We start from the raw sequence: 11,630 nt of genomic DNA on the forward strand, positions 1-11,630 counted from the left end.
ACTAAATGAAAGTGAGAAAATGGTTTATAATCTAGGCCTAAATATGTTCACTTAAAAATACTATTAAATATCACAAACAATTACAAAGAAATGGCAAGTACTGTAACTGTATTTTGAAATTAAACAGTGTTTACTTGCCAAATGCACTCCAAAAACAGTGTTTTTACAGTGTAGCTGAAATCAGCTCATTTTTAATATTCTCTTTTAGTTAATGCTTATTTAAAATAATGAAATAATTTTTATGCTTTTCGTTTTAGTTAATAATAACCCTGCTATGAACGATGGAGATTGAAAGGTTTATTAGGTTTCTAGTGTTTGATTCATTTTGGTTACCAAAGCTCTCAGTGTAAATCTAGGTCAGTTGTCACAGCCTTTAATTGTGCTTCAACACAAATTCACACTCTCCACTAACTTCTAGCCATGCCAGATATGCAGTGCTTATGAAACTAGGCTCCTGGGATGGGAGTTGAAACGCATAAACCCTTTGCTTGAGGTCAGCCGGCAGCTACTGTATGTCTGTATGAGAGAGAGGGTGCAGAAGAGAGAGAAAAACGATAAGGGAGGGGTAGAGGAGTGTGTGTGAGGGTGTGGGGGAGAGAAAGGCTGCAAGAATGAAGGCTGTGAGGCGAATGACGCACAATCATCTCCCTCCTGCCTGCTGATTGGCTGCGAAGGCCGCCCTTCAGAGAGCCCAGGTTTAGGGATGTGCGTTCAGAACAGATTATGAAGCAGACCTCATCTCTGGCAGTCTCGTCAGATTGTCTCAATGGCTAAACACAAGCTTTTCCTGTTTTTTTCTCTGTTACTCTGTGTGTTTATCTCTCTCTCTTTGCCCTTCGATCAAGTGCCTGCGATCCTGGACAGGAGGTAAGAGCTGCGCTTTCAGCTCTAGCGTGGGGAGGGGGAATGGGGCAGTGATGCTGTGCAGCTGATGCACTGTCTTAGTCTTTTACAATGGGCAAGAGACACCAAGAAAATGTGCTTTATTAGGAAAATGGTGAAAGAGCATTCGTGGAACTCAGGAATTAATTTGACGTGTGTGGGCTCTAGATTCAGAGCATGTTGTGGTTCTGCTGCAGTTTTTCTTCACTGTAACTATAAGACATGCAAACATGGCTATGACAATGGGACAGCAGGCAGACCCCATCCAGTGTCTGTAGGAGTCAGTTTACAGATGTTACTCCAAGAAACAGAAGAAAGAAGTGAGATCATGATGGCTCTGGCTATATGAGCATCTCGGAGTACATTAACTAATCAGTTTATTGTTCTCTTTTACAGTTGCGGGATTCCTTTACCCATATCTTAACTGGAGTAGCATAAATATTAATCGAAATATTAGTCGAATTTAGATTTATTCACAAAATCAGTGGTAACATCTGACATTACTGTATAAGAATGAGCACAAATAATAAAATCAGCAATATGTTATTATTACATTTATTAATGTTAGAATTCTGCAAACTTTCACAAAATGTGAAATTTGACAAATTATTTGAAAGCTATTTTTTGTGCTATTAATCTATTAGCTACCTTCTGTAAATTTTAAAGAAGGTTTGAAAAATGTCTGTATGGTAAGTTTTAGATAAACAATTACAATTAATTATTTAAAATATTTATTTATTATTAAATCATTTTAAATTATTATTTTGAAATAATATATGAACAATATTTTACTAACTTACTTTGTGTACAAGTATTGTTACTGTTGGAAATAAATTATTTTTAAGCCGAGTTTAATTTTATTTAAAGAAGCAAAGCTATATTTAGAAGTGGTTATTTTTCTGCTATCTGTTACTTGCTAGAACTTCTCCGTTATCCATGCCTTTATCTGTGAATATATGAATAATATATGTGAATATATTAGTTGATAGAGACCAAGATGTCGTCCTTTAAAACTGCAGCTATGTTAAACAACCTAACAACTTGCCCATCTCTCTCCTTAGATAGATCTAAAGCTTAGGATTTCTAGGGATAAGACCAGCATTGCAGGCTGTTGAAATGTTGGGGATCTTGTTAGTCCAGAAATGTGTTTTAGGAGTAAAAAGTGTTAAACGGTTTACAACCCTCCTCAAGTGCACTGTGCTAATCTGTATGCTAAACCTATAATCTATATATGCAAAAGATGATTTTGAGCTCTGACAGCAGCAGTGAGGTGAAGACATAGCGTGAGCTGCTTTTCATTACATAAATGCTCAATTCAGCACTTAGGCTACTGTGTCCAGCCATAACCAATGACAGCAGCGCAGTCCTCAGCTGCTGACCTCGGTAAACTGGCATTGAACAAAGGCGAGAGTCACTCCTCTTGCACACACACTCCTCAGCAGGGCTATGAAGACCAGATTGGCTACGCTCACACTGTTTTCAGTTTAGAATTTGTAGCAGAACTACCCGGAAAGAAGAAGAAATTGTACAGCTCTTGATATTTCATTTGGGTACTTATATTGTTATTGGTCTTAGGTTTTGAGCAGAACTATGCAGAAAGAAGAAACAATAGTAGAAATGTAGTTCTGGAGCTGCTAATATATGTGATTTTTATATGTCATATCCATTTTCGTACCTTTTCTTTTTAGCAAAACTAGACAGAGAGAAGAAAAACTGTACAAATGTTATTCTAAAGCTCTTCATATGTCATTTTTATTTTTATTTTCACACCTTAATTTGTATTCGTAATGTCACCTTTATTGGATTATAGCAGTTTTATGACTCAATATGCTACGTCGTTGTAGATTTAGAGCTCATATCGCGCTTAGGAACTGAATGAACTTAAATGCTCCATTTGGTAATCTGTTTATTTTCCCCACAAGTCTGATGTTTTGCTGTTTTTTAATCTCTTACATGATCATAAAGCTCTAAGCATTCATTCCGGTGTAGTAGAGGAGGGTGGGGTGGCCAAACCGGTGTGGTACGTAAGAGATGAACCTAAAGAAAATAAACCAGGGTCATCTGATGCTCTCATTCACACTCAATTCAATTCAATTCAAGATTATTTGTATAGTGCTTTTTAGAACACAAATCATTACAAAGCAACTTTACAGACAATTTCATTTCTACAATATTTAGTAGTAGCTTATATCACTCACACACTCTACTGACTTTACTGCAGGTGTACAGGCTTTAATCTAGGCCCAGTTCTGGATGTCAACACATTCACACAGCAGGAAACCTTTTCCCAGATAGTCCGGCAGATTCTTAATAAGGTTTTAGGAGATCGTCCGCCAAGATCATTATCTCTGTGATTAGACGTGTAAATGGTTCATCTAAGGATAATCCAGCAAGTTCAAGTGCGAGGGATGAGGTGGCACGAGATAAATATACATGTGCGTACATATACACAAGGTGCCATTAAGTCTTTTTAGCCCCCACTTTGTTGATGGACTCAAGGTCCTAAGCACCTGAGAATCATGACATTCGACTAAATGTCTTGTCTTCTCCTGAGATGCTAATCTGGACTGAAGATGTCAGACTTGCGGTCATGCATCACTGCTGCATCTAGCTGAGTGGATCTATGGGAAATCTGTCTTAGACGTTGATAAGTAGGCCACAGCCTGACACAAAGAGATCAACCCCCTTTTTGTTTTGCTTTGTTTTTCCATTACAGCTCTGAGGTCCCGCCATATCAAGCTGTGAGAATTAGAACAGGTCAGTATCTGTTACTTTCATCCTTTTTGGGTTGCTTGCATTATTTGTTCAATTTTACAGCTTCTTTAAATGTGGTAATAAATTTTGCATTCTTGTGTTTATCTATTTTTTTGTGATACTTTAAACATTGTGAGAGACGCCAGGTTGAATGAAACAGTTTTGTGCTACATTTCAGTAGATAAGACTTTTCCAATAAGCATAGAGTTTAGACACTTTATTTTAAGTGAACTATTTTTGCTCCACCAGCAAAAATGGTTCGAAACGAAGCCACAGCAGAATCAAACATTGCATGTCTCCAAATAACACAAAGCAGTGGAGTTTGTTCCTAAATGATGCTTGTTTTGAACAAATCGGTTAAGTGAACAGTTCAATGGCTCACTCACAAAAAAAAACTAAACCGTTGTCTGAAAATGGCTACATGACTAAATGAATCACTTATATCGCCATCTACTGGCATAATGATTTAACTTGAAAAATTGAAAAATTCCAACCACCAATCAAACTGATACTAACTGTTATGTCATGGCAGATTAAAATTAGGTTTTATTTAAAAGCTAATGCAAATGGAATTTTATGTAATTCTCAGATTGAATTAAACAATATACTATTGTGGTTACTTCGCATATTGTGCTGAGTTTTATCTCTTAGATTTTTATTTGTCTTATTAAATTTCACTTTCATACTGCAGAAATGAAAGCTATTTTTCTAGTATATTTACTTTGCGTGCTAAGTAAAGCAGTGATTTACTGTACTGAAATAACTCACCAAGCCATCTCCCCCATTGTCCTATTTCAACATTGTGTGATGCAGATAGAGAACATGTTGACAGTCCAAGTGCCTCACACGAGGAGAGTTATTCGCCTGCAGCTGAAAATCCACTCAGAAGAATACTGCAGGTATTGCATTTTTCCTGATAGTCAATGTGACCTTGGCTCCCATAAGCAACATCTCTGCCTTAATTCACCCAGGATCCTACAAGACTCGGACACAGTGATGGTTTAAAAAAAATAATGTATCATGAAGAAAAAAACTTTTGTGGACCAGAGAATGTCTGTCATATCTGCTGTCTGAACCCTGAGTGTTTTCTTCTGTAAAACCCATCAATAATGCACTTGTTGCTTAGTTTTTCCTGTTATCATTTTCAAACAGCCTTTTGGATGGCATCTGCATTCCCAGCCCAGAACCAAACGGAAGTTACTACAATCTACCAGCTCGGGACCCTATTCCCCACTGACTGTAGCTTACAACAGCAAGATATGCATCCTATTCAAAGCGAAGAGACTGGCTATTCGATACAGAAACAACACTTTCCTGGACCTCACAGAGAGGGTATTTGGATCCAATGCACAAGTAGACACCAAAGGCTCTGTTTGTACAAAGGAGAAGGCCACGTATGTAAAAATTATTCTTGCCATAGATTCAGTATCATATATCAGCAGTTGTCTGGAAGAAAGCATTAAAGTGATCAAAGGTGACGATAAAGACATTTACAATGTTACAAAATACTACGTTTCAAATAAATGCTGTTCTTTTGGACTATCTTTTCATCAAACAATCCTGACAAAATGCTAACAGATTACCACAAAAATATTACATCAAAATATGAATATATGAATATAGTAATTTTCAAAGTTAAAATTACATTTTAATAATCAAAAGTTATTTTTATTGTATTATTATTTATGATATTACTGTTTTACTGTTGATCAAATAAATGCAGCCTTGTGCATGAGAAACGTCTTTAAAAAATATATTAAATTTTTTTTTTATTTGGTGGTATACGTATTTATATATTCAAAGATACAGTTTTTTATTTTGTAGTTGTACTGATGACAGTCTTACATTTTTATAGGCTATCTTTGCATTTGGGTGATGTGGAAGATATCAGGGGACTTGTCATCAGGTAAACACTCTTTTTCTTCTCCTATATTTGATTGCGCAAAACCTCATAGGCTGATAATTACATTCACTTGTTAATTACTTCCTCTTGTTTGTTTTCTGAAGGCTTCAGATGTCCAACACATATTATGAATCAGTAGGCCAGAACTGGTTCACTCTGGACAGCGTTCACATCCACTACAACTGGACTCATGAGGCCACATTCAATGCTACAGAGGTCTATGCCCCTGCCACCTATTCTTACCACTGCCAGCATGTCAGCAGCTTACAGAAATATGACACCCTACTGGTGCCCAGCTCCCACACTGACAGCTCGGCAAACTGGCACATCACTTTCACAGATTTCCAGGTAGCTGCCACAAAATGTGCTTGAGAGTTAAGCAGAATTTTATTAAAGTTCAGTATCGCTGAGAGTTTTTGCTGACATATTTGAAAATTACTTTGAATATATTTATATTTTATATTTATAATATTTATTCTCAAAAAAAAAAAAAAAATTAAAAAACAACTAAAGTTCTGTATTGGCATCTATGGTTTCATGAAAAACTATGGGATGTTTATTTTGGGACGTTCACGTGGCACAAAAAAAAAATGAGAAAAAAGAAAGATGTATTGAAAAAGTCAAACTGTCCTTTCAGGACTGTCCTTTTATTATAGTTTGTTTGCTTTTACAAAAATATGTTTTTTTGTAAATTATACTTCACAATTATATCTTATAAACTATATTCAAAAATAAATGTATCTTTCAAGAAATTTTTTATACAGTGGCGTGAAAAGGTTTTTGCCCCTTCCTGTTTTTTTTTTCTTTTTCATTTTTTGCATATTTGTCACACTTCAGATTCGGATCAAATGTAAATGCTAAATTCAAAATGTTACAGTTTTTCTCAGTCACTTTGGTGCATTTCTCAGATCAGAAATAGAATTCTCAAAACCACTTGTTCAACCTCCACATCTAGTCACTTGTGGACATCATAAAAACAGTTTCTCATTCCTTTAAACAAGTTGCGATTGCTTTGGTACATTCATGCAACTGATTATGTGCATTTGTCTGCAGTTTCCTACATTATCAGTTGCTAATGTCATGTTGCTCAAAATGTATTATGTAGTTCTCTAGTCTTACCCCTCAAAACATCTAGTCATAAGTAATGAAATGCAAAATGGTTGATCTAGTTGTTAAAAACTGTCAAAGCAATATTTTCTACACATTTAAATTAGACTTTTTTTAAAATTTGCCATGAATTGTGGCGGTCAATTGTGACTTTTACTAATGAAATGTATATCATACCAATGATAAACCAGTTCTCTGAAATAGCTCAAAGGTGCATCTCATGAACCTTCAATTAGAGGACACCACACTAGTTACAAATTCTGACATTTGATGAACATCCAGGAAAGGATCAGGATCGACAGCTGAGAGGAGGAATAGGAATAAGGATACATGGTGGAATGGTACAGAGGCAAATCAGAGGAAAAAGCAGAAGAGGCCAAGGACATAGCATATCGAATGAAATAAGGTTTACTGTGAACCATGTTGTCAATCATTGCCTTACAATGGCTGAGGTGGGTTTCCAGTGTTTGCCTTTCTAATTTTGTATTTTCGCCTTTGTGCCCATATTTTTTTCCTTTTCTATATCACAATGACAAGTGTGTGTTTTTACTAGTAAAATGGGTAATTATGAATCCTATCCAGTCTCTTTCAATCAATAAACTACTAACATACAGTAATGTGTAAATTTGTACTTTTGAAATGGATACATGGCATGCATACGAAGTGCAGACTTCTACATTTCAATACAGTAACTGTCATCCAAACTGTTGCCATAGTTTATATCAGGTAATACTAACAGAGCACACTGTTATTTTGACAACATTACTTTTTTATATATATGTGTATACTGTATATATATCTTGTTTGTGAGCAAGAACAAAGGGACTTTCATTCTAATGGCACTATGTTCATTGGCTTAAATACTTATTTTTGAGAGATGAACTAAAGATTCTGAGTAAATTACAGGCTTTTGCAGGTTATCCATTTTGTGGTGCTGTTTGTACAAAATGATCTGATAAATGCACATAATCTTTTGCAAATGTTAAGGATGATTCGAGAAATGCACCAAAGTGACTAAGACAAACTGCACTAAGGGAAAAAAGCCATCCAAACCTGCATGGCACGACATGAAAAAGTAATTGCCCTATAAATCTAATTACTGGTTGTGCCACCCTTTGCAGAAACAACTGCAATCAAGTGTTTGTGATAACTGGCAATGAGTCTTTCTCATCGCTGTGGAGGAAATTTGGCCCACTCTTCTTTGCAGAATCGTTTTAATTAAACAACACTGGAAAGTTTTCGAGCATGAAAGGACTGTTTAAGGTCATGCCACATCCTCTCAATCAGATTTAAGTCCAGACTTTGACTTGGCCACTCCAAAACCTTAATTTAGATTTTCTTGAGCCATTCAGAGTTGGACTTGCTGGTGTGTTTGGGATCATTGACCTGCTGCATAACCCAAGTGTGCTTCAGTTTGAAGTCACAAACTGACATCTGGACACTCTCCTTCAGGATTTTCTGATAGAGTGCAGAATTCATGGTTTCATCAATTATGGCAAGTCGTCCAGGTCCTGAAGCTGCAAAGCAGCCCCCGACCCTCACACTACCACCACGTTTGATTGTTGGTATGATGTCCTTTTTATGAAATGCTGTGTTGGTTTTACCCCAGATGTAACGGGACACAAACCTTCCAAAAGACTTTTGTCGCATCAGTCCACAGAATATTTGCCAAAGATATTTTTTCACAAATGTGAGATGAGCCTTTGTGTTCTTTTTGGTCAGCAATTACTTTTGCCTTGGAACTCTTCCGTGGATGCTGTTTTTGCCCAGTCTCTTTGTTATTGTTGAAAGATGAACACTGACCTTAACTGAGGCAAACGAGACCTGTAGTTCTTTAGATGTTGTTCTGGGTTCTATTATGACCTCCTGTATGAGTCGTCGTTGTGCTCATGGAGCAATTTTGGCAGACCGGCCACTCCTGGAAAGGTTCACCATTGTTCTAAGTTTTCTCCATTTGTGGATAATGGCTCTGACCATGCTTCACTGGAGTCCCAAAGCCTTAGAAATGGATTTAGAACCCTTTCCAGACTGATACATGTCAACTGTTTTGTTTCTCATATTTTCTTGAATTTCTTTAAATCGTGGCATGATGTCTTGCTCTTTAAGCATGCTTCACTTTGGCAGACAGGTTCTATTAAAGTGATTACATATCTTTATGTAATATTAAAATATCTTTGATGATCTGAATCTTTTAAAGTGTGACAAATATGCAAATAAAAAAATAAAAAACAGGAAGGGGGCAAAAAACTTTTCACGACACTGTACATAAAAACTTACCAAATACCCAATAAAATGTACATTTATTTATAATTATCAAGTCAAGTCGCCCTATTTCTATTATAGCACTTTTTACGGTACAGAATGTCAAAGCAGAAAAAAATTGAAAATAGCATAATTAATTATGGAAACATTTAAGATTCTGCTGTAAAGCAACTCTTAAAGGGGTCATATGATGCAATTTTATTTTTTCTTTCTCTTTGGAGTGGTGCATAAAGAAGATCTGTAAAGTTGCAAAGACTAAAGTCTCAAATCCAAAGAGATATTCTTTATCAAAGTTAAGATTCGGTCCACACCCCCCTAAAATGGCTCATTCTAACACACCCCCACATCTCTATGTCACTATAGCTGGCCAATCAGAGCACACCTCACTTTTCAGCTTTGTAAAATTTTCACGTTTCAGAAGGCAGGGCATACAGGAGAAACAATAATGTACAGTATGTGGAAGATAATGTGTGTTTTTAACCTTAAACCACATAAACACATTGCGTTACACCAAATACACAACATAATGTTCTTTTAAGCAACATCACATGACCCCTTTAAAACAATAGTGTCAATATTCAGATCAAGTCAGTTCAGTGTTGATTTAGTTCAGATAGGGCTGCACATAACTCGTATTTTAACGTATTTTAATCATGAACATGATTTCTTATTCTCTCAATTTACTATGCATAATTGTCATTTATATTTGCCGACTGGCTATTTATCCTGAAACACATTATGCATTTGGCAGATGCTTTTATCTAAAATGACTTACATTGACTTAAATACTTTATCAGTTTCATCAGTGCCATGTTTTACAGGCAACAGAAATTAATTTAAAGAAATTTGTTATTCTTATTCAAATTAAACCATTTATTTTATACCCCCCTAGATCCAGGCCTTTAATGTCCAGTCCAACAAGTTTGCTTCAGCAAGCGACTGTGCAACCTTCTTCACTCCAGCAATCTTGATGGGTCTGATCACCTCTCTGATTCTGCTGCTGGTGTTGGCCTACGCCCTGCATATGGTCGTCCACCTCAAGCACATTGACCGTTACGAAGAGCACAAGACCACCGTCTACTTCCCCCGCACCCCCGAGGCCGAGCTCCCGGACAAGAACAGCGTGTGAGGAGTGACTACGGTGCTGTAAAACCAGCAAAAGACCAGCGTGAAAGGATTGCTAGTTCTAATTCTGGATGGCTTCGTTGTCCTCTTGGTCTTCCTCCTCCCTGGCACTACTTCCTCTCTTTATCACTGTCTTAACCTAACTTCTTACAGTCACAGATTGAGATTACCTGATCAATCAGGTGTTAAAACCCTGGCTGGAGCCAAAACCTTGACAGATCACGGCTTTCTAGGACCAGGACTGGGAAGCTTATGAAATGGGGACAAAAATGTGAAGCTTGCCACCATTCTGGCGGACTTTTCAAAGCACTTCTCTGACTGGATACAAGTACGATGGTTAGAAATATACAAATTGACAATGTGGCAGTCGCAGAAGAGAAAAGACTGTGAAACAGAAATGACTGTGGTTTGATATGGAATTTTTATTTGCAGTACTTCATAAATCACCATCTCATGCATCAGAAATGGAGTCCGCAGACTGATCTGCCAATTACAAGAACTGTTTTATGACAGCCAAAGTGGTGCAAAACTGTTTGTCAGCCTCGATGGGTAACTGACATTAATAATGTGAATACGAAACATACAAAACAAACCATAAATGTACAGTGGTTAATACTATTTATGTATTCCAGGACTATACCATGTAGATTCGGGAACTCCATAAATATACTCATTGGCTTTAAACGATCAGCTAGATATTTAATAGAGCTAGATTCAACTGCTGTTTTTAAGTAATTAACAAACTTCCAGTATTAAGCACCTTCAGATCTATAAATATTAAGTGCATAAAGCGTATAGCAAGAAAAATACTTTTTTTAAAGCTTCGGAAACTGATATATTGCACAGAATTTTTTTTATATGATCTCATAATTGCTAGATCTATATGCTGTCCCTTTCAGGTTGAATATATTAGGACTAATAGATGAATTTAGCACCCCTTGAAAATTTATAGTACAGACAGTATAACTATAGTGAGGTAATGCTGAAAGATTGCTGTACAATTAAGTGTTTAATACCCTCAGTATCATAATCAGTATGCCTCTATATCTACCAGTAACTCATTATCACAATAACCTGCAGCATGACAATGACTAGAGATAAACCTCTACCTTGGCACGTCTGATACTGGAGGTTGCAATGTGTAATGTGTTCAACTGAATGACGGTCATACATACTGAAGTGCACAAGAAGTTTCCTGAACATCAGTCAATTCAGTCTGAACAATAAACAATGATCAGATCAAAACAGTGCATCATACTTTTATATCTTCAATGGTAGAGAAACGGTGCATGCCTTTTCTGTATTGTTCTCTATTATGGTAAACAGTGGTCATGGCCACACAGACTGCTGCTGTAGGAATAACTGCTGTCTTTCTAGCCCACCTCATGCTGGTTGTCTGCTACGGCCTTGTTTTTTTGTGGTGAAAAAGCAGCAACCTCCTTCTGTCTGATTGTTTCCTGCCCTTTCTGCCATCTGCTCTCCTCTCACACTTCACAGCAGGAGCCTGCGGCGCTGCCCTCTTACCGGGACAGTTTACCTGTCTGCCTTCGAAACGAACTTTACTCACACATGCACTACTTTCTACGTCACTGACTCT

At 36.9% G+C, this 11,630-nt stretch overlaps 1 protein-coding gene across 1 annotated transcript; it reads left to right on the plus strand.

The window, feature by feature from the left end:
• Positions 1–615: 615 nt before the first annotated feature.
• On the plus strand, positions 616–11,278 carry LOC132118097 (V-type proton ATPase subunit S1-like). Its single transcript, XM_059527637.1, has 7 exons — positions 616–867; positions 3,599–3,639; positions 4,450–4,535; positions 4,789–5,030; positions 5,492–5,542; positions 5,644–5,887; positions 9,801–11,278. The coding sequence occupies exons 1-7, from the start codon at positions 767–769 to the stop codon at positions 10,035–10,037; spliced, it is 1,002 nt and encodes a 333-aa protein (XP_059383620.1). The 5' UTR covers positions 616–766; the 3' UTR covers positions 10,038–11,278.
• The last annotated feature ends 352 nt before the right edge of the window (positions 11,279–11,630 follow it).

The sequence above is a fragment of the Carassius carassius genome, chromosome 37, assembly GCF_963082965.1.
Source record: "Carassius carassius chromosome 37, fCarCar2.1, whole genome shotgun sequence".
Lineage (NCBI taxonomy): Eukaryota > Metazoa > Chordata > Actinopteri > Cypriniformes > Cyprinidae > Carassius > Carassius carassius.

Excerpts from the sequence above, each read along its gene's own strand:
- LOC132118097 (XM_059527637.1), top strand. The coding sequence starts at position 767 with ATGGCTAAACACAAGCTTTTCCTGTTTTTTTCTCTGTTACTCTGTGTG. Across the intron at positions 5,031-5,491 it reads TGTACAAAGGAGAAGGCCAC|GCTATCTTTGCATTTGGGTG; the intron begins GTATGTAAAAAT and ends ACATTTTTATAG. Across the intron at positions 5,543-5,643 it reads ATCAGGGGACTTGTCATCAG|GCTTCAGATGTCCAACACAT; the intron begins GTAAACACTCTT and ends TGTTTTCTGAAG.